The following is a 22,580-nucleotide window of genomic DNA, read 5'->3' on the forward strand; positions in this document are numbered from 1 at the left end:
CAGTTTTAATTGTAAATCAATATTAAAATATCGTTGATAATCATGCTAATGTAGTCTCGATTCGCGAACTGTCACTGTCACAACACAAATCAGCTGATTGCACATCAACAAATAGAAGGACAGGGACAGCGTTCTTTTCGACAGTTTTAGCGGTAGTCGATAATTTATCTATTGTGAAATGTGAATTTATATTTTTGTGAACCTTCGTTTTAACTCGTAGATTTCAGCGTTATATTATGTTTAAGCAAATAACCTTTCTACTTCTAATTATAACTGCAGTCGAAAAGAGTTATCAGAGAAAACCAAATGTGCTATTCATCATTGTGGATGATTTGAGACCATCTCTGGGCATATACGGGGATGATAACGCTCGTACGCCTAATATTGATGCTTTGGCCAAAAAGAGTGCCGTATTTACAAATGTCTTTGCACAGGTACATACAGGGTATTGCTCAAATGTATAGGTACTTTACCTGTAGATGGTCCTATCCCTCCCACTCCTTTGCCAGTAAACAGTAGTTTGTCATGGATTTTTTATAAGCAAGCCTTTTGTAACTCGTTAACACTTTATTATCTCCCTTGCACTTTGTATTTTGCTCAAAAAGTTCAATGTACCAAGTTACTATATATTTCTGTTTAGATATGCATGATATGTAAACAAGTTCAACTTTTTCCTGATCGTTGCCCCTTAGCGTTGCCTTAATAGTCAAGCAAGAGGTAACCCGCTGGATTTAATTAGTCTGTTAACATGGCAACTCTGTTATGTTAGTTATTATTTACAAGATGAAGCCACTATCTGATGTTTTATTACTTAACAAATTATTGACAACTAACTATAGTGCTATAATATTTACATTCAGTTAACACAACATCCAGGCCCGTAGCCAGAAAGAAGTAGCAGAGGTGGCCGGTATTTTTCTAGGGGGGCTTAAGAAGTTTGTGATACAGACTTCCCTTGTCATTTTTGTACAAGGACCATCAACCGTAACTTTCAGTGGAGGCAAGACCATGTTCTAGCCCCCCCCTGGCCATCCCCTAGCTATGGGTCTGACAACATCACTCTTTCTTACCAGAATTTTTTATAATCATCGCAGAACAAGTTAATTTTTCTGTCCATTTCCATTCATTATTACAATCTAAATTTCATTGGTTGAGTAGTCGTCCGTCATCATGTGGGAAATGGAGTTTTTAGCACACACTGTCTCTCTCAGTTACACAATTCCGCTCCCTTTCATTATATACTCCACGGACCCACAGAATGGGAACAATAAATGGAATGCATCAAGCCTCACAGTCATAGAGCTCAAACTATCATTCTTGTTACAAAACTATTTCGGAGCACTTTCATGTATAGTACTTGATCAAGGGTTACTGTACAAGATTGGCTGCGATCTTCAATTTTTTTTGGAACTTTATAGCTCCCAGAGAATGTAATGCTCCAAGACAAAGTGCGAACATTAAAATTTGCATTGGCAAATACATATATTAAACAAATGTTGATTCATCAATGTCTGGAGCTGAATGTACAGTGACATAATTAGGCCCTCCGCAGTCTGCACACGGGTCGATTGATTAAACCTCTCGGCGCAAGCGCCTGCAGGTATGTAATCTTGGTGCTTAGGCAATAATTCTAGACTTCTCTATACCCTTGGTATATAATACTGTTATTCTTTGAAAAAATGTAACCAAAAGATTTAAGAAACGAAATTTTTTACGTAAGTTTCTACGAGATTTGTGCCATTTTTGAGAAGGAATAAGAGGGTCTAATTAACTTTTTGCTTGATCTATGTTTAATCGTATTTTTCGAAACTGTAGGCCTTTATGGTAAAAGTATTTCATTACAGCAAGCATTATGTGCTCCCAGTCGAAATTCGTTCCTAACCAGTCGCCGACCTGACAGCCTTCACCTCTATGACTTTAATAGTTACTGGCGCGATGTTGCTGGAAATTTTACGACTATTCCGCAATTATTCAAAGAAAATGGTTACTATACACATTCAATTGGAAAGGTGTTTCATCCAGGGAAATCATCAAATTTCACTGATGATAGTCTATATAGTTGGAGTCGGTCGCCATACCATCCGCCTACTGAAAAATATAAAAACGCTAAAGTGTGCGTGACAAGAAATGGACTGGCACAGAACATATTATGTCCAGTGATTGTGAATGAGCAACCGGGTGGCTCGTTACCTGATTTGGAATCATTGAGCGCTGCAAAGGACTTTTTAAAGTACCATAAGCAAATTTCGACTTTACCGTATTTTTTAGCGGTTGGATTTCATAAACCTCACATACCTTTGAAGTTCCCCATTGAATATTTAAGTATAATTTGAAGATTCAGCATTGAGTATCAAATTATGCAAAATTATTACTAGGATATCATCCTTTTGAAAATGTGAAAATACCACCCAATCACTTCCGTCCTCCTGGACTTCCAAATGTAGCTTGGAATCCGTGGATAGATCTTCGCGAGAGAGATGATATCAAGGCGCTAAATGTTAGTTTTCCTTTTGGAAGTCTTTCAGACTACACAATAAAGCGCATAGTGCAACATTATAATTCTGCAGTTACTTATATTGATGATCTTGTAGGCGAACTACTCCAAAATATTGATAAAAACACCATTGTTGTGATTCTTGGTGATCATGGTAAATAAGTATTTGCCAATAAACATGGTTCCCATTGATAATTTTTTTACAGGTTGGTCTATGGGTGAACATGGTGAATTTTCTAAATACAGCAACTATGACATCGCAACTAAAGTACCACTCATCATTAGAGTACCTGGTGTAACCAATTTTCAGAGAATCATTCCTCAACTTGTAGAACTGGTTGATTTATTTCCTACGCTTGTGGATATAACCAACGTAACTCGAAATTTGGGGACCTGCTCAGTTGATGGTGCTAATTCACATTTGTGCACTGAAGGAAGAAGTTTGGCTCCTTTAATATCCCCAACCTTCAACTTAAAAGTAGGTATAATAAACAAAATTAATGAAATTGCAATAGTTTCTCCAGGCCACTCCATGGAAAACGGCAGTTTTCACCCAATATCCTAGGCCAGGTGAATATCCTACTTGGAAACCTAACAGCGATAGTCCCAAATTAAAGGATATAAATATTATGGGTTACTCCATTAGGACAGATCAGTATAAGTATACAGAATGGATCAGTTTTGATCATAGGAATTTTTCTGCTGATTGGAATAAGATTTTTGGACAGGAATTATATGATCATTATCTTGATCCAAATGAAAATTTAAATTTAGCAACTAGACCTGAAATGAATGAAACTGTATACCTTTTAAGAAAGCAGCTTAGATTAGGTTGGAGGCATGTTTAAACCTTCTCATAGTACAGGTACCTACACTACTAAATTTTTGCATATTTAGATAATTGTTTGAATAATAATATGTGTAGATTAACTCGCAGAATAAAGGGATACCGTAATGCATGTGCTTATTGAGTTCATAATAGCTATATACCTAAGCTGGTTGCTGTTGATGGCCTTGGACAGACTTACGCCAGTATCATCTCTACTCATCCATGCTGAAGAGGTCACATCAACTGAGGGACCAGACTAGCGAGATGTACAACCCACCTGCATATTCCCGTTTGTACTGTGCTGCTACCCTGCAAATACCCCCAAAACGATCTGTATCCATCATTTAGAGAATAACCCCTACGTGTTTTGCATGTGTTAGGCGGCCAAGGTACTATAGAATACTGTATCGGTTTATGCTGCCTATAAACTTATTGGTGTCCCCAAAACCCGTGATGGGCACAGGCTTACTGTCCCTATTGGTTAATCCAGCCTGGGCAATAATAGTCCGAGGGAATCACGAAAGGATTATTGAAGATATATGAGAGCTGCCCTAAAAGTAATTGAAAGGTGGTGCTTAGACGGCTAGCAGATCTAAAGCATAAAGATCAGTTTCGTAATAAAGTACTCTTTACAAAGAAAAAAGTAGCAACATGCACAAATTCTGATTCTATTCAATACCTACATTCAGTGCACCCACAAAGTGGCAAGTATCTGGGTCTCTACTCCCAAGTTAACTTGGAAATCCTGTCCGAATAGAACAGCTACCAAAGCTTAGATCATATATGTATGAAGTAAGATCTAAGGCGACGCCAAATCTAGTGGGCAGTCGGGACACTGCTTAAAATAAACTACATATTGATGCTACATCATGTATATAAAATAAATCAATTGGTGGGCAAAGCAGTTTTCTACTTTATTTTTAAATTGTACTCTGGCTACTTGATGGGTTTTAACATATATGGTTTTAACTGCACCAAAATCTTGTGGATTTGTGTAATTTAATTTATTTTGTATTTAATTAAAAGAATTTCGGTAAGTTCAGCATTGCCGTTTTTAGTTAACGAAATGTTTTGCCACAATTCCAGGTAAGATGCCAGATGATAGAAAGAAGATGTATTCAAAACAAAGCACTGGGACAGTCCCTAAATCCAAACACAGGAACAATACAGCTTTTACAAATCATGATAATTTCCAACGTAGTTTATCAAACAATTTGGTAAGCGTTGTTTTGCCACCACTTAACGCTGTTACTGACATTTAACGTTCGCCTAAACCGAACATGCCTCCCAATTCTCTAAAAATAACATTCTAAATTTATCTATCTCAGTGAAGATTGTGGCCGAACTCGTTCTTTTTTAGGGTTTAGACGGGCAACGACAGGATTATTCGAATTATTCGAGAAACTCCGATAGAAATTTTAGCCACTTATTGCCGTATATGATGGACGCCTCGTTTGTAGACCGTAGTCAGAATCCCACATCACAAATTAACCTATCAGGTAATGGCTAGCATAATTAGCTCAGTAACGAATGTTGGTTTAGCACCTACAGCGAATGGCACGTTGTCCACATCTAGTACTAGCGGCTCTAACTCTAGGCGTGAGTCTGTAGGGACAATTCCGAAATGTGACAATGTGAAAAAGTGTCCCGATAAAAAGCAGATTGAGGACAAGTTAAATCAAATTCGTGAATATCTCCAAGTAACGACCTCTTTAATGTCGAGCATAAAAAACGAGGATCAGGTATGTTTGCTGTACAGTATTGTGTTTATATGACCATCTTCTTACGTAGTCTGCCATAAATGAATTAGAGAATTTTAAGAAAATGATTAAAGATCTTAAAGATAGTGAAGCAAAACTATTGGCTTTGTTAGATGATCCGTTGTATGATGAAAGTAGTGATCCACCTTCCTTAGCAAATGTTCAAGAGGTGATTATTGATTTGTTCTGGTGATATTGGATTAGATGTGCTCTAATTTTGCTGTTTATAAAGCACTTTTGAGTGTGTACAATAATAGCCTCTTAACCAAATGTTACATAAATGTTTTTGGTCGTACCTTGGGTTGTATAACTTTGTATACAGATTCTGATTGCATTTTTGGCAATTAGATATTTACAGGTGTACTGAGGACAAGTGAAGTTTTCTTTCTCTAAAATGAAGCCAGCCGAACGTAAGAAAATTGATTCACTTTGAATGCTCCATATTTTCAAAGTATTCACTTTTAGTCCAGGGAATAGAGGGTTTTAACCTCGGTTTTAACTTGAAAAATGAGAAGTAGTTCCAATTTCTTTTGCATGTCATAGACAGTCATCTGGTGGTTAAGAATCTAAGTTTTCGACCTCCCACCCCTTGTGCTTCCCCGTACCACCCCCAAAACCCCTGAAATTTGGTTGGTTTCATAGTTTTGCAATCATGTCTTTTTAATGGTTCACTTGAGAAAAAAATATTGTTATCAGAAATTGTAGACCATAAAATTCTACACAACTTTGATATAAGTACACTACTTTTTTGTGAAAAGTTTATTAAAAAAGATATAGAGCTTGAGAGTTGGTTATATTTTTAAGAATTCTGAAATTTCTATGAAGATGTTTTAACCAAATTTCATACTTTATCTCTTATCTTGAATTTATTGTGGTATAAAGCCCTCTACGCTGCACCCTTACCAAATGAGATGCATAATAATGAAACTTGCAACCCATGCTAGTGAGGATATTTGAATCACTGTGAGATTGTAGTGCTTTCTAATTGAAAAACTAAAAAACCAACCACTTTTTTTGGTTTTAAGGGTGGTACGGGGGAAGCACAAGGGGTGGGAGGTCGAAAACTTGGATTCTTAACCACCAGATATTCTTTCATGACATGCAAAAAAATTGGAACTACTTCTCGTTTTGCAGGAAATGGTCCATTTTCAGTCTCTATTTCTTGGACTATTTTGGCAATTTTATTTTCTCCATTTTTTTTTGCCAGCTTGGATTTTGTTTTGGATCTATTTCATCTTATCCTTCGCCATTGTGAACAATGTTGGATCATGGGTGACTTAATTGTCAAGTGTAGGTACTACTTTTTAAAAGTTTTAAACTTTTCTAGAGTGATTATATCAATTTAAAGAGAATAAAGTGCAAATATTTAATTGAACCTATTTGACTCATTGCATGTAATTCCGAGATAATCATATAAGAGAACAAAGTTGATGATGATTTTTCCAAAACGAAACGTTGTATTGAAAATCCCTCAACAGTGTCTTATAGAGCTCAAAAAGTGGCAATGAAAAAGTGTTTTTAATTTGTTGTGTCTGTTCAAATAACTTAAAAAAAAATTAAAATAAAAACGAAATCGGGTAAATTTCGGTTTTTATAGAATATCTTCGGAAGTAATCAGAATTTTGTGGATTTGTTTAAAGCATGATAATAACTCTTTAATTGCGCATATTTTTTTCTAATTTGACCATTGTTGTATCTTCTATGGTTTTGGAGATCCTCATGGCAAACATCCTTATCTTGGGACTTGGACACAGTGTATAGAAATCTTGTGTCACAGTGTTTGTGGTCGCACTGCTCCAAAACGGCTAAACCGATTTTTTTGAAATTGTTATTGTATATATGAGAGGTATCAGAATAGGCCTGAAAATATATTTCACACAGCTAGGTGATAATATAGTTCGCCATACACACCTCCCATCCAAGAAGACTTTAACTGATAGGCGGCATGAAGTTCTCCGGGAGTGCGAGGTGAGGGGGCGCAGCCGCTGAATCCGAGCGTATGTTCCATATAGAGAAAACGAGATTTCCCAAAGACAGAGTGAAGTTTGCGGGGTCTGCTAGTAATATAATATTTTATTAAATCTTTCGAGAATTTTCCTTTAATTTCCTTATATTTCTTCAGACCCATGTCATAAAGAATAGATTTTCTCATTTTTGAAAGCGGAAAGTACGTTTGGCTTCAACAAAAGGGAGAAAGTAAAGCACTAGTGTTGAAACCGAATTTGAGGGGTCACATTAGATTTGATTTTTCACGTAACCACAGGTACAATGCCGAATAATTACAGGTTTTGTAATGGTTTAACTGCTTTTAATAATATGTGTCTACCCAAAATATTTTAAGTCGGTACATAATAAAGGCGTGGATGAAAGAACTATCTCAATATTTGTACAACTATAATCTGTTTACAAAGTGTATACATCACCCGAAACGCCACACGTTTAAGATAAGGGGAATTGCGTTATTGCATGCTGTATCGCACACTTCAATTTAAGTAGTTCAGTTTTACCCACCAGAGTACAAATATGTGTAGCCATTATCTACTAATTAAAACTAAACGATGTGAAAGAGATTTCTGTCTTTTTATTTCTGTAGGCGGTGTGCATTCCGAAAGTGTCTAGTAAAATTTGATCGTTTTGAAATTCAACTTGGCAGATATCATCTATCACTATTTGTATGAAAATTTAACCATTCGTAGTCATTTGTTGTGCCGATACTAATAATGCACCAATTAACAGGAAAATCATAACATGGATGTTGCCGTATCTGAACATATGCAGAAATTTTCCCAATTATTAGATATATTAGCCTGTCAGCAGGATAAGTTTAATAATATTTACAATACTAACAACGGGGTGCGTGTTTGTAATTAATTATTTGAACGTTATCCATGTCTAAACTGTAACTTGCTTCAGCATCTAGAAAACGGAGTGGATAATGGATCTGAGATTAGTTCGAGCGGCTATCAAAGAAACGAATTAGAGGAAAAGGTAGAATTTACAAATCGCAAAGTACAGCTTCTACGTGAGCAACAAAATGCGCTCATAAATCTAAAACGTAAGGCGGAAAATCAATTGCGCGACGCTAGACAAGCGCAAGAAAATCTAATGCTAATGCAGCAACAGCAGAAGAACGAGAACCGATTGCAAAATTTAGAATTAGATCACGAGCAGGGAATTGGTAACGAAATTTTTGCCGGTGATAAAAACTTGAATGAAAATCAATTTGACATTGCAATAAAAGAGTTAGAACATAGGTTGGATAGTATGAGAAATGATTCGAGACAAGCCGCCGCGAATGCTCAAGATCATTCATTAGATTATTTGCAGGAGCAGCTGCATTTGCTCGATAATCACGACTCACAGTTAAATAGTGAACATATTGAGCTGCAGCAAAAGTTAAATGATTTACAAGGTAAAAAGATGCAAATTGATCGCCTTGCTGAGCAGCTTCAAAATTTAGGGGATGATGATGAGGAAGATATAGGTCAGTTTTGAGTCTTGTGGTGTACCTTTACACATAAATAATTTGTAGGAAACCAAGTTCGCAAAATAGTAACAATGAAGCAACAATTATCCAGTTTAAAAGATTTATTGGAGGTAGTAAAAAACACTGAATACTCTTTACTTGACTCCCAAAATGTTAATGGTTTGGAATTGGAGCCTCCAGAACCGATTCAAAGTGGCAGCGTTAAGAGAGATAATATACGTCAAAATGTAATGATAAATCATAATCAAAACGATCGTCCTAGGGTGGACAATAATCGCGCGAGAGTCAATGAACAATGGCCAATAGAGAAACAAAGCAATAAAAGTATTGTCAACATCAAAGAACGTGAGAAGGTACTCGCTGAACTGAAATCGAAGAAGCGGGAATTGGAAGAAATAATGTACAAGCAGAAAGGTAACAAAATTAATCGGTTGCTTTATATTATTTGGTTTTTGCAGATAGTACCTCCATTAATAACGATGTATGTAGTGAGAGCTCTGTAAATAAATCCGATGTTGGTGCAAATAATGTTTACGATAATGTAGTTATGTCTTGGTTACCTGTCCATCCGTATCAACACAATCAAGTTGCATCCCTTTACTCTAGGTAAGTGTTCCAATTATGAACGTCAACGTCACTGGACTTTTCTCTTTGGTAGTGATGAATGTGCAGAGGAAGACATTAATGAATATTCAGAATTGAATTATACAACTGAACCTCCTATGGGAACTGTACCTCCACCACCACAGCCAGTGTTGTCCTCGAACTATACCACAGCTTTTCCAAAGAGGAGCGATACCAACCAATCTTTGGACAGTAGATGTACAAGGAGCTCTGCGAGAAGAAGTAGTTCAAGAACTAGAGAACCTTGTGTACCAAGCATTTCTACAACCACGCCTATGGAACAGGAACAACCCCTCCCAAATTGTTCAATGCAAACTGATAGTACCAAAGCTCAAGTAACCTTTCAAAGTGAATAAGTTTTCTATTGTAATTGTGCGAATTTTAGTTGCAGAAGCAATTGGAATTGATCCAGTGTGTCTGTCAATCACTGTTAGACCAACAGGCATCCAACTCCTCAAACTTGTCAAATGTTCAACATCTCAGAAATAATCTAACCCCGTCCTCTTTGTATTCGGAACCCAAGCGTTACTCATCAGGCAATCTTCGTCAGAGTACCGCAAGTCTCAATATGGATCTGCCCTACTTTAATAACCCGAACACCTCCAACCACTACGCATTTGGCGAAGCAGCAAACAACCAAAACATGCTCGCGGCGAACACATTGCAAACGCAGGCGTTTCTATTAAACACCCTAAATCAGTGTTGTCAAATGCTGTGGTTCCAGCAGAGGGAGATTGCCACACTTCGATCAATGATATGTTCAGTAAGTAGTAGATCCGACTTAATGGCCTTATATTGTTGTGTGTTTTACAGATGCAAGATCAACTGATGCATGGACAGAACGAAACTGATATCAACTCAGTTCCACTTCCCCCCACCTCTTTCGTCCTTCCCACCCGACCCGCGTCGTCGATGTCCAATTTTCGCCCCTCCCAACCGAGATCGGCCAATCCCAAAGTTAACCATGTCTCGTCCGCATGCTCCCTACCGAATTTGAATCCTCCCACCCTTCATGCGAATGCCGATAACGCTTACTTGACCCAAAACAATATTCGTTCGAGTCCAAGTGCACGTTTGCTCGAATCAAGTTTGAATAATACCGCACCAATTCACAGTCACCTTAACCTGAGTGGTGATTCGCCCGCTAATAACACGCTACTACCCAATGTTAACACCGGCATAGTTCAGCCATTACCTTCGCAAATTTGGAACGGTCAAGCGTTAAATAATCAAGTACCTCCTGGTAATAGAGCTAATAATTACTGGGACAATTTTCGAAGGTAAGACAGTTACATATGCGTTTTTTTTTTAGTTTAATTATACATTTGTGTTCCTTATTTTACATTTTTGCCGATTCCTTATTTATTTTCCTCCCTCAATTTATTCTTTATTCATTTACAAAGAACTGTATGGAATGTGTTAGATGCAAAGGTAAGAAACATAAATCTCATGTACATAACAAACTAATACAGCAAGTTATGTTCGTTACTGTAAGATAATTGTAGGAAATTAAAAAGCCTATGAATTACTGCTGGTACAATTACTTTTAATTAAAAAGTCCTATTTTCAGTTGGGATTGATTTGTAGTATGTACCTACCAGCAACATTACAATGTTCTATTTTGTTGAATGTGACCTAAAAGACTTTTCAAACATTAATGTGGCTCCCCTCTGAACATCCTAGCAATTTTTCCACCTCGTACCACTTTGAGAGCTTATCTTGTGGTGGTTATGTAATTTTTTTGGGTTATGTGAGTCAGTACTGCCATAAAGGCATATTGGCTGGTATCTGTTCTGTTGAATGGAGAGCTCAGCATCTCCATACTATAATAGCTGTCTTCTGGGCGTTTAGATTTAGCTCTATTAGCTTGGTAAGTTTGTTAATTGCCGTGAGTTCGGTCTGGGATCTACTATTGTACGGTCTCAGGCTATAAGCATAAGCGTGAACTGTTCACATCATTCCCAGCCATGTCTCCATTAGGTCCACATTATCGGTCCGAGACAAGAGCCCCGAGGGCAGTCTCTATCGATACTGGTTAAGGTGTAGTCAGTTCTCATCTGCCTATCGGCTACGAAACTACAGAGGGTCTTATGAATGTTTCTTGGTATCGCGAACTGCGCCAAATCTCTTTCTATAGTGGGGTGCTAGGGAGCAATAAAAGCGTTCTTCTAGTCTAATGTAATTATTGCACCGTGTAGTTTCCTGGACCTGTTATTTTCAATAGTGCCAATTAGTTGTTGAATGGAATTTATGGTCATTCGAATTGGGTGGCCATGTTCCCCTGGTTTTTGGAGCCAGATAATTTTTGCAGCCTTCTAGACCTTCGGGAAGTGCCCAATTCTGAGATGGATGTTTAATAGGGGAGTCCAAATGAAAAGTGGTAACGAGTAACAGCTTGTTTGAAAGGTCTTTCGAATTCCTTTATTTTGACGTTTGATTTTTTTAAATCGGTCGATTCGTATATTAACCTTAGGGGCTGTTTGCTGTCTTCTGGTGCCTGTTGGTAAACTCTCTTGATGTTATTTCCAGCTTTACGTCTGTATTATTAACACCAAACTCCCATCACTTACTGAAGGTCACCATGCTATAAAATTTTTATTACGCTGAAAACACTTATGTAATTTTAACTGGAAACTCTTCAACATTTCCTGTAATAAAAAAATCCGCTGTTGTGTCCGTTTTGTGCAAAATAATGTATACAACATTGTATTCTAAATTGTTAGCCTATTACTAGAATTCATTTTCAGTTATTCCCGTCAAAATCTTCTATCAACATCATCTAAAAGTAACGAAGGCCTACAAAACACCGCAACATCGAGCTTAACAGTAGACAGTAGAAATACCACAACAGAGAACAGAAATTCCATCCTAGAGAGTAGAAACAGTACAGTAGAGAATCGTAACAGTGCAGTAGATCGTACGAGAACCATCCATTCCTCACCTCTTCAACCTTTTTCCCCAAAGTTAAATATGGTTCACAACGAATCCGCAAACACATCAGAAGAAGGCACGCCGAGGCGAGTACGATTAAATAAGCCAGTAGCCAGTATTCCTCCAGATGTATTAAATGTGAACCATAATTCGAATCAAAAACGAAACGAAACGCCTAACGCCACTGCTGCTGTCGCATTAGATTTACATTTGCCCGAAAATAATCTGCAACAAGACGGCAATAATTCTCCACACGATCGAAATTTGTACACATCGACTAGTCACAGGAATAGGAACGAGTGGCACAACAACGAACAGTCAGAGAGATTGCCTAAGTAAGTCTATACCAAACAAAGCAATAATAAAAGAAATCAGTTTCAGGTCTAAGTTATTCGAGGAATTGCGCGAAAATGTTTATAAGGAGGTGGCAAATTTGATATCGGCAAATGAAAGTAGACCTCATTTCTTAATTCAGCTATTTAGGGATTTACAGCAAGTCAACTCGGATGCGCTCAGAGGTCGAACGTTACAATCCATTCAGACGCTCTTAACCAATGCTTTAGAGACAATGAGAGGGGGCGCTGGTGGGCGACAGGTAATTTTTTTTTCGCAATTACGAAGTCAAATTGAATACTTTTCAGTCTAATATTCAGTCTCTTGTTGATCAGGAAGCTATGCAAGGCGATTCGGATGAATTTCCTTTGGCGCAACCATTGTGGGCACAGCTACTCTCAGCACAAAGTAATTCAAATGTAAGGTCACTTCCACTATAGTTTTAGCAGTCTTAGATCAGATGACGTAACATTAATACTCACAGAATTATAACTTAACAATTATTAGAAATTAATTTGAATTGCACCTAGAAAATAATGTGGTATACTTTTTCATTTAGGAATTGGGTAACAACGAGGATCCCGATATCCACAACATACTAAAAATGACATTCTCTTTTCTGACACTGCATCAAGATGAGGTGTTGCAAACAGAATTGATGTTGTTGTTGAAAGACTTCATAATGAAAGCAATTCCATTCACGCAAATATTCGCAAATATCAATTTACAGGAACGCACTTTTCACACACATTTCATGGGCATTCTAAACGAGGCGTTTGAAAAATATCAAGGACGAAGAGTCGCGGAAGTTAAAAAGGACTTACTAAAGACAATTTCCGATGTTCTGGTCGAGGAATTTTCTTTTATCTATTTAGTGAAGGAAAACGTTGCAGATAATTGCGAGAATGTGACGCATCAATGCAATAATCCGCCGATTCACGATGGTCAGTTGTCGTTAAACTTGCAATGTCAGCCTATGGTTCAAATTATTGAGGAAGGAAACACGCCTCAAATGCAAAATGGAGATTTGGCCGAGGCGGATCAGAGTCATTTGGAATTATTGGACGAAGAGGGAGCCGTTGGAGGTGCTGTAAGTCCTATTGTCGGACCAAGCTCTCTCAATTTGAGCGCTGTAAGTAATTTCCAGATTTGTGTAACAGGTTATTTCATTTTCTTAAATATAGCTCGAAAATGTGGAAGATGTCAACGACATGGAATTTGCTGCGAATGTCGAAGTGAGTACATATTTGTAGAATACAAAATGCCATACTTGCGCAATGCTAACTTTTGTAGATATTTTTTTGAAATTTTAACCATAGATGTTTCTAGTGACAAAGAACATAGCCCATATAGTAAAAATCAAAGGTGCCATGCGCAAACTGTGGATATAAACTTCCTTACTTATCGACATATTTTTTTGAAATTTTAACCACAGGTGCTTCTAGTAAAGGCAAACAACTCATATTGTAAAAATCAGATATGCGCATGCGCAGATTGAGCAATGCTAACTTTCTTATTTATGGAGACATTTCTCTGAAATTTTAACCTTAGCGTCTAGTAATGAAAAAAATAGCGCACATAGCTATTGCCTTTTGGGAAGTACAGATCAATGTATGGAAAATGCGGCAGGGTTGCTCGCCTTGGGGCGAAAACCTTTTGCCTTGTTTAAATTTTGGCATCCACTAGTTATTCAACAGTTGCAATGTAATATGGGGTATTTTTCTAGTTTTTATTTATCACATGATACAGTTTTTGAGATGCAGCGAATACAAATTAACCAGCCAGATTTTTCATTATTACGTTGTGGTCATTGACCAAAAAGCGATAAATTCCTGGTTAATATCTTACCAAAAGTGTATTGTTTATATACTTAAATGAATACGTTCCAGCCAATAGTTTTTTAATAATTAAGTATTAAAATCAGTCTCATCACTTGCCGAGACTCATTGAAGTGTTTTCATTTTTGTAGTCTGAAATTGAATTCGTGGAACAAGGCTTAGATCAAGTTCCAACTCGGTTAACGGGATCAAGACCACATTCCAGTACACCGAGCCGAGGTAAGTAGATCCTTCACATCTTTTAATACTACCTTAATCTTGTAGATCGGTCGAATACCTCACGTTCGGACCACAGTGACCACTTTTAGCTAGACGGATGTTGGGTTCCTTCCTTGTTTGCGGGTTGTTTTCAAAAGTTTGCTATGTAATATTAAATACGGAAATGAAAAAAAAAATTTATTTATTTCGTACAAAATGTTCTAATTAAATACTTATTTATGCATATTGTCTTGTTTCTTATTTACTCTTCCTGCCAATGATAGATGGGGCAACCGTGGATTTCTTGCAATAATGTTTCGGTTAGATCGTCGGTGGGAGGTTTGATTTCTGTTTTCTTTTTTGTTGCTGCCTTATCGGTGACGATGTCTAGGACAATAATTGAAATTACTACAAAACAAAATTACATGAGCAATATGCACTGAGATGAATTAAAAAATTTATTTTTTCAGTTTCAGGAAAAAGAAAGAAAAAGAACGTGAACTGAAATTTGAGATTTTCAATTTTTCGGTGATATCGGTTAGTCTCAAAGGTTTTTCAAAAATTTAAAATGCTTCTTTTTTAGTCACAAAAGGGGGTAACTGTGCCCCCATTTAACCTACACTGTATGTTTCCCCGTTAAAGAGATACCATGAATTTGAACCACCCTGTGCAAGGTTTTACAAATAGGGGGTTTCCGCAAAAACACGGAAAGTTTTATTCCACATTGTATATGAAATTTCGTTGGTGGTCCGATGAAGAGTTGGAATTCGAATTTTCAAAAAGAAATTTTGGGGTCATACTTTCAGTAACGGAAGAATAATAGTGATTAACAGGTGCTGTTGTTATGGTAGTTATTGTCACATGTCACTAAAAATATGATATACCTCTTAGGGCACAAAATGGACGCCATTTTCGATCGCGTGTGGAGTTAATGAGGTTAACTAGGCTACACCATGGTAACACGTCATTGAATAAAAATTATTCAATGCTTACTATAAAAAAAAGCACACAAGCTAAGCCCCAACAATTGCGTTTTATGTTATTTTCGGTCACAGCCAACTAAAAACAGGACCAGATAAGTTTTATCTGTGCCCATAATGTATTAATTACTGTAAAATTTTATTTATAATGGTTTATTATGGTATGGTATGGACTACAAATTTTGGAAATGGCAGATAAGCAAATTAAGAAATCATAACATAATATGGTACCCCCAGGACATCGCCATGCTGGGTTTTGGGGGCTATGCAAAAGGAAAGAGGTGAGAACGCAATTTCCGAGTTTAAACGGAATTTACTAATGTCCCAGTTTAAAGAGGGTCAGTTTCTGCGTTAAACCTCGGAAATGACAAAAATTATTTATGACTCCATGTAGGTATGCAATGATTTGGTGAAGAATATGCCACAAACACAAGTGTGTCGCGACTACGTTTTTGGGAAATGGTCTGGACAAAATGTTGGTAAATTATTGATCCGCACATAAAACGGATAAAGGCCTTTTTACACTACTGACTACATTAGCGTCTTGTTCCTATCTGGCATTGCGCTCTTATGTCTATGAGCGCGCGACGGTCCGTTGCAAAGAAATCTCACTTTCGTTCTACTTTCGAATGGGAAGTAATCAACTATGGACGAAAAACTAATGGCTATTTTTAAACAGGCAACGTCATTATAATCAATCTATTCGTTAAATAAAAATAAACTTGTAACATATTTTATTTAATGTGTAATTTTACATAGTTTATTATTTACAGTTAACTGTGAACCTAATTCTAAACTTTGGTAATTGAAAACTTAATAGTACACTTAAATAGGTAAAGTTAATTATATAAAATGGCCCATTAAATTACGAGGAAAGTCGGGTACGTTATGGGTTGGTTGCCGAGGAATTAGCTTGCGGTGCGTTTCAGGGTTTATGTCTGAAATTTGTACCTGATTGATGAACCCATGGTATATAACGCAAAATCGTAAAAAATACAACTTACCGCTTTCCCGCCGTTTTTTACAATCGCCCGCGTTGTCATAGTTCAAACGTCGCTTCCTGTTGACCGGCTCGCGCATATTTGCGGCCAACGGATCGCAACATAACCTGTCTTCGGGACGAATAAAATTATTAAATTGTATGTCGGAATCGGGATCCGCGTTGTTGTACTGTATTTCCATTGATTCGCAAATTTCTTCTGTTTGGTTTGCCTGTACGAACTGATATCCATAATAGCCGTTAGTCGATGTATGAATTCCCTTGTATTTCATCTCTTCCGTAGCGTTGCACGTTTCTTTCGATTCTTCCGTATTCATGGAAGTGGTAAATGCAAATTCATCCCTCATTCTTAATTAATAACGAGACAGAATTGACAAATACGAAAATAGTGCCGCTCTTATAATATACGATCGTCTCAGTCAAAGGACGAAGCGAGAATGCGTGCGTTGCAAAACCTAAATAAATTCTATTTCCTTGTTACTCACTCGCTTGTTTGCCAATAAAATCTAGTCACTTTCACTAAGCGGAGTTTTTCCCTTCCTTTAAGAAATAACGCAATTCATTTATTTATATTTAAAAGTGCGTTTGAGACAATAACATATTCAAATTTCCTGGCTTCTTCCCCTATATAATTGACGGTAGGAAATCGAAGCGTCTCGTTATTTTGAACTTCGATAGTGTTCGCGCTCGATCGACGCAAATCGAGTATTTTTCCTGAATCCTTTATGATTTTCGTCGACAAAACGCAAATATCGGAAAACGTGCGCTTCTTAATTATCAATATTGTTTTCTTTCGGCACACAAGTTTTATTCTTATAGGTACCTGAAAGTTGGTGCAGGTGATTTGCAAAAATGTGTATGTAGCTGTTTATTGAAACTATAAACAACATTTGGAGTATTTATATGAAATATTTGTTATCTGTTTGTGACTTGCTGATCTTATATTATTTTTTATATTGTATATACTTACTTACTTATTTTTAATAACAAACTCCTAATTACGAACGGTCGTACCTACTTTTATACCACACACAGATTGTACTACCTATCCCATAATACAGCTATTTGATAGGTAATTAGCGTAGTGTAAAAAATACTTATACCTATTAGTTTTTAATTAGAATATTTAATTAGGAGAACTCATCTGATCTATTTTACGTTTTAATTCTTCGATTATAAGTAGGTATCAGAGACGCGATTCATAGACAATATCTTTAAATTCGCGGTGGCCGGTGATAGTACCTATCACAGGAATTTTATCATCTCAATCTTTAAAAATTGAAACTAAACAAACAAAACAAAGAAGAGGTATAATGTATTTTTAGGTTCCTTATATGGGTTTGCCCTCAAAATGTGTGGAGTCTATTTATACGTAGTTATTTTAGAGCGATTTATTTATTCCGACATGTTTGTAGTCAAAATCGTGACATTTCGTCAACATTATTAATTATTATGTAATTGCCTACCAGTTGTATACTTTCATCCTATCGCTAGATAACTGCTTATGACGGTTTTCGACCAAGTAGGTAAGTACTAATAAAAATAGGTAGGTATAGGATTTATTTAATTATTTTAGTGCATTATTTTGACTCCACTTTTACAGTAAATTTAATATTAGGCTGGAAATTGTTTAGATCTTCTACTCTAGAAAATATTGTAGGGTAGGTATCTAATTCTAAAACCATGACACAAACAACAAATGTGCCGTCTATGTATCGAAACCAATTGGTGGGGAAAGTGGAAAACTATAGTTATTTCCCTCAATACAAGAAGAACAATACCATATACAATGACAATAATACTAACGCTATCATTTCTGTATTGCTTCCTATGTTCTTATTAAGGTTCCACAGCTCCACTTTTAAATGGTGGAGTTAAGATCACCCTGTATATTATGATGGAAGTAGGTATAGGTATCTTCCTTCCATAATTTATTTATGTCTTCCTTCCTGTTCGTTGCCTAGTAACATTAGTATTATATAAATAAATAGGTGCATTTTATTTATTTGAAGCCATGTCGCCCACTCAAAATCAACCACAGGACACGAAAAAAGTGGTACATAATAGGATACCAAATCCCTCGCCAAATCCTATAAAAACTTTTAAAATCATAGTTGTGGGTGATTCAAATGTTGGAAAGACGTCCTTAACGTACAGATTTTGTGATGGTAAATTCATCGAACGTACAGAAGCGACGATCGGTGTCGGTATAAAGGAGAGGACATTAAATATCGATGGTGAAGACCTTAAAGTAAGACTCCTACTCACAGTCATTATCATTTATGTTTCATTCAGTTGCAGTTGTGGGATACGGCCGGTCAAGAACGTTTTAGGAAATCCATGGTACACCAATTCTTTCGTAATGCTCACGCAGTTGTGCTAGTGTACGATGTAACAAATAGAGCGTCTTTTGATTCTTTAGTCTATTGGCTTGACGAATGTGAGCGTAATTGCATTACACATGTACCTAGAATACTTGTGGGTAATAAATGCGACGAAAAAATAGAAATTAAGACAAATCTGGCGCAGAAGTTTGCGGATCAACATGGCATGCTGCTATTTGAAACGTCGGCACGATTGGATTCACGGTGTGACAGTGTGGAAGCTATGTTTTTGACATTAGCTCAAAAATTGAAAAATCAAAAACAACCAATACCATTTGATGAGGGAAGACTACTACAAGCGCGACCATCAAGTAATGATAATAGCTGGAGTTGGAGTTGTTGTTGAAGATGGTAATTGTATTGTACTGTAAAGTACCCTATCCAAATGTTTTATAGACTTTATTATCTTTTGCTATATAAAAGTACTTATAATTGTGTATAAGAATATAGTAAAAGATTACTTAATTTTTATCTCTTGAGGATTTTTGTTACAAATTAAGAACACAATTCCACAAAAAACGTGCTGTGCACATAAATATTTTGTAACTCACGCAGGAAATCCTGTGAACTCATGTAAGACCCAATTGAAAACTATTGAAGTCAAAGCAACTCATTAAAAGGGGGTCATTTCGTCCAACGGATAATGTACTGTTTATCATTATTTTATGAGCGCCGACATTCTTAGTATCCGGGGGGTGGTTTAGGGAATCCATATACTGTGCCCTTAAAAGGCTTCTTGGACTGTACCCTCTAATTTTACTCTCACTCTCTTAGGATATGATACGTATTTGAAGAAATCTTTTAGCATTCACAGGCGTATCTTCATTCCCGTATGGGACCTGTTTTACAGTGGCACACTATATGTAGACAAGTTTCTTTCTGCTTGCACTCTGTAAAGTACCTGTACTTCGCCACCCTTATTGTGGGATGTGGATGTGTCCTTTCATCCACACAGTCACCCTATTTGTGAGTCCCATCGGAAAATGTATATCATTCCTACCAAACTTTAGAAAGTCTTTAGGTCTGTAAAGACACTGCTCTTCTTTGACCAGAGATGATGTTCCTCTAGTATTCTTCATGAGAGTGAGAGGCACCTATATCAGCTTCACGTTATTATTTTCCGCAAGCTGATGGCTTAGGTTCTGAATGGCCCAGCGCTAAACCAGAGTCCACTTTTTGCAGCCCTATAGCTTTTAAGGTCGCCTGGGTACACCCATCCTGTTCTTTCTGCTACAATAACTACCCCCATGTCCCCGCCCGCCCGTGCATCGCATGGAAAGAATCAACAAGGGAAGAGGCACAGAGTCTCCCGATATTTTCATTCATTTTGGGAAACAGAAATAACCATTTGCTGATAAGTAGATGAGGTATCTGTGCACACCCATATAATTAAAGCAATGATTTGAATTTCTTTTAATAGTTCCTGCTAATAAATTTACATGACATCTAACTCCATATACAAAGATTACCAATTGGTGGAGAAACTGAAGACTTAAGTTTCCTTGAATACAACAAGAATAAGAACAAGACACTACCGTTTACTTATAGCATTTTATTGTAGAAGAAACCTAACTTTATAAATTCTTGGGTTTTCTACTTTTAATTGGCGAAGATGGATCACCCTGTATATCGTCATCGAAGTAACCTAGCCACAAATCGTGATCACAGTGAACATAACCTACTCGTTTGACGTTTCCTATGAAAGGCCAAAAAAAGTCAAATATCTTCCTATTCTGATACAGTTACCTAGTAACATTAATCATTATATAAATAGAAGCACTTTACTTATTTGAAGCCATGTCAACCACCCAAATTCAACCACAGGAACTGAAAAAAGTGGTAGATACGATACCGAATCGAATAAAAACTTTTAAAATCATAGTTGTTGGCGATTCCAACGTTGGAAAGACCTCCTTAACGTACAGATTTTGTGAAGGTAAATTCATCGAAAGTTCAGAAGCGACGATCGGTGTCGATTTTAGGGAGAGGACGTTAAATATCGATGGTGAAGACATTAAAGTGAGACTGTTACTTATAGTCATTCTCATTGCTGTTTCATTCAGTTGCAGTTGTGGGATACGGCGGGTCAGGAACGTTTTAGAAAATCAATGGTACAACATTTCTATCGTAATGTTCATGCTGTTGTGGTAGTGTACGATGTAACAAATAGAGCGTCTTTTGATTCATTAGTCCATTGGCTTGACGAATGTGATCGTAATTGCTTTACAAACATACCTAGAATACTTGTGGGTAATAAATGCGACGAAAAATTAGAAATTAATACGAATCTGGCGCAGAGGTTTGCAGATCAACACGGCATGCCTGTAATTACTCATACGGTTAGTTTTTCTTTACATTGTCTAATTTTTTCAGTTATTCGAAACTTCGGCTCGATTGGATTCGCAGTGTGATAATGTCGAAGCTATATTTTTGACATTGGCTCATAAACTAAAAAATCAAAAACAGCTAATACCAATTGATGTGATAGGTCGGACTGAAAGACTTATACGAGCTAAACCAAGTAATGATAATAGCAGCTGGAGTTGTTGTTGAAGATTGTAATTGTATTCTATTGTAAAGTATCTATCCAAATGTGTTAAGACTTTATTTTTGCTATATAAAAGTAAGTATTTAATTGTATATAAGAATAAGTAAATCATTTATTTTTTATCACTGTGGATTTTTGTATTACAAATTGAGAACCCAGTTTCATAAATGTGCTGCGCAGAGATACACATTTATATTGACTCACATTGTAGGAAACCCTAGTCAAATCATAAGACCCCACTGTAATCCCTTGAATAATTGATAATGAATTAATGTAGGTACCTACTGGTTCTGCCATATTATTTTATGTGCGGCGACATCTATATGTGTAACTAGTACCGTTGAGTGTTCACTCGCCGCAAGTACCTAAGGTTTAATATAATAATATATTTTTGGTTTGAACTAGGAAGCTGTTCTGTCAAGAATTTGGCCCGCAGTAGTGGATGTGGACTTCGCCCTTGTTATGTAAATAGTCTAACTATTACACTCTGTTTAGTTTCATCGGATCTTGTCTTTTGGTTTATAGTCACCACACTAAAGCCACATACATAGGTAATGAATTTATATGTATATAGGATGATAATTTAATGAAGTCATTTGAAAATGAGCATTTTTTGTGGATGCACCCAGTAGTACCCATGTCATATTATCGTTGTACCCGTGTTTGCTGAGAGTGACTGAGTCGAATGACTTTCAAACCTTTATCCGTGTAGATACTGGGAATGTTCGATGAACTCTGGCTTTGTGGTTGCTCTTTAAATTGAGAGAAATGATACTATTATGCCAGATACTATTCCTGGGAGTCAACACTTTATCGATAACTATATACATTATCTCGCAATGAGAAATACCTTCGGAGATTGGATAATTGCATTGCGAATGATTGCTTTGCGTGAAGTTGATATAATAATTTATTTATTTTTATATATTTATTTTATATTATTTTGCCTTTATTTTTGAGTGGGCGGGGTTTCAGCCAAGGCTGCTCTACCCACCCAACCCACTATACATTTACAAATATCCATGCCCGAACCCGGATTCGAACCAGGGACCCTTAGCACTACAGTTCAGCTTCAATGGAACTGCGCCACACTCATTAATTATAGACATTAAATTCTAGGTTGTAAATGTAACTTCTACCAGCTTTTACTGAATTGATTAGTCGTCTTGGTACC

At 36.7% G+C, this 22,580-nt stretch overlaps 5 protein-coding genes across 16 annotated transcripts; 4 read left to right on the forward strand and 1 right to left on the reverse strand.

The window, feature by feature from the left end:
• The first annotated feature begins 64 nt into the window (after positions 1-64).
• Positions 65-3,450, forward strand: LOC116169867 (iduronate 2-sulfatase). 2 transcript variants are annotated; one of them, XM_031486050.1, is made up of 6 exons: positions 65-180; positions 228-434; positions 1,845-2,322; positions 2,376-2,648; positions 2,701-2,972; positions 3,019-3,450. In XM_031486050.1, the coding sequence occupies exons 2-6, from the start codon at positions 237-239 to the stop codon at positions 3,340-3,342; spliced, it is 1,545 nt and encodes a 514-aa protein (XP_031341910.1). In that variant the 5' UTR covers positions 65-180; positions 228-236; the 3' UTR covers positions 3,343-3,450. The 2 variants fall into 2 exon arrangements, with proteins under 2 accessions (XP_031341910.1, XP_031341909.1); XM_031486049.1 differs by lacking the exon at positions 65-180 and having other exon boundaries at positions 220-434.
• Positions 3,451-4,212: 762 nt separating this feature from the next.
• On the forward strand, positions 4,213-14,740 carry LOC116167677 (pericentriolar material 1 protein). 9 transcript variants are annotated; one of them, XM_031483129.1, is made up of 19 exons: positions 4,213-4,356; positions 4,410-4,540; positions 4,684-4,822; positions 4,866-5,065; positions 5,115-5,252; positions 7,997-8,071; positions 8,411-8,567; positions 8,616-8,984; positions 9,029-9,176; positions 9,229-9,529; positions 9,580-9,957; positions 10,008-10,474; positions 11,942-12,460; positions 12,501-12,720; positions 12,767-12,877; positions 13,018-13,590; positions 13,643-13,693; positions 14,428-14,515; positions 14,561-14,740. In XM_031483129.1, the coding sequence occupies exons 2-19, from the start codon at positions 4,415-4,417 to the stop codon at positions 14,602-14,604; spliced, it is 4,104 nt and encodes a 1,367-aa protein (XP_031338989.1). In that variant the 5' UTR covers positions 4,213-4,356; positions 4,410-4,414; the 3' UTR covers positions 14,605-14,740. The 9 variants fall into 9 exon arrangements, with proteins under 9 accessions (XP_031338989.1, XP_031338990.1, XP_031338984.1 ...); XM_031483130.1 differs by lacking the exon at positions 5,115-5,252 and adding an exon at positions 7,820-7,936; XM_031483124.1 differs by having other exon boundaries at positions 7,997-8,567.
• Positions 14,680-17,519, reverse strand: LOC116167685. Of its 2 annotated transcripts, XM_031483146.1 has the most exons (3): positions 17,449-17,519; positions 16,479-17,297; positions 14,680-14,881 (listed from the first exon to the last, which is right to left on the reverse strand). In XM_031483146.1, the coding sequence occupies exons 2-3, from the start codon at positions 16,819-16,821 to the stop codon at positions 14,757-14,759; spliced, it is 468 nt and encodes a 155-aa protein (XP_031339006.1). In that variant the 5' UTR covers positions 16,822-17,297; positions 17,449-17,519; the 3' UTR covers positions 14,680-14,756. The 2 variants fall into 2 exon arrangements, with proteins under 2 accessions (XP_031339006.1, XP_031339007.1); XM_031483147.1 differs by lacking the exons at positions 14,680-14,881; positions 17,449-17,519 and adding an exon at positions 16,192-16,412 and having other exon boundaries at positions 16,479-17,293.
• Positions 17,312-19,329, forward strand: LOC116167683 (putative Ras-related protein Rab-33). The gene is made up of 3 exons (XM_031483142.1): positions 17,312-17,330; positions 18,487-18,725; positions 18,770-19,329. Exons 1-3 carry the CDS (start codon positions 17,327-17,329, stop codon positions 19,202-19,204), a joined length of 678 nt encoding a protein of 225 aa, XP_031339002.1. The 5' UTR covers positions 17,312-17,326; the 3' UTR covers positions 19,205-19,329.
• Positions 17,563-21,536, forward strand: LOC116167684 (putative Ras-related protein Rab-33). 2 transcript variants are annotated; one of them, XM_031483144.1, is made up of 5 exons: positions 17,563-18,000; positions 18,051-18,135; positions 20,420-20,877; positions 20,928-21,182; positions 21,232-21,536. In XM_031483144.1, exons 3-5 carry the CDS (start codon positions 20,656-20,658, stop codon positions 21,409-21,411), a joined length of 657 nt encoding a protein of 218 aa, XP_031339004.1. In that variant the 5' UTR covers positions 17,563-18,000; positions 18,051-18,135; positions 20,420-20,655; the 3' UTR covers positions 21,412-21,536. The 2 variants fall into 2 exon arrangements, with proteins under 2 accessions (XP_031339004.1, XP_031339003.1); XM_031483143.1 differs by lacking the exons at positions 17,563-18,000; positions 18,051-18,135 and having other exon boundaries at positions 20,447-20,877; positions 20,922-21,182.
• Positions 21,537-22,580: the final 1,044 nt, after the last annotated feature.

The sequence above is a fragment of the Photinus pyralis genome, unplaced genomic scaffold, assembly GCF_008802855.1.
Source record: "Photinus pyralis isolate 1611_PpyrPB1 unplaced genomic scaffold, Ppyr1.3 Ppyr1.4_LG4, whole genome shotgun sequence".
Taxonomy (NCBI): Eukaryota; Metazoa; Arthropoda; class Insecta; order Coleoptera; family Lampyridae; genus Photinus; species Photinus pyralis.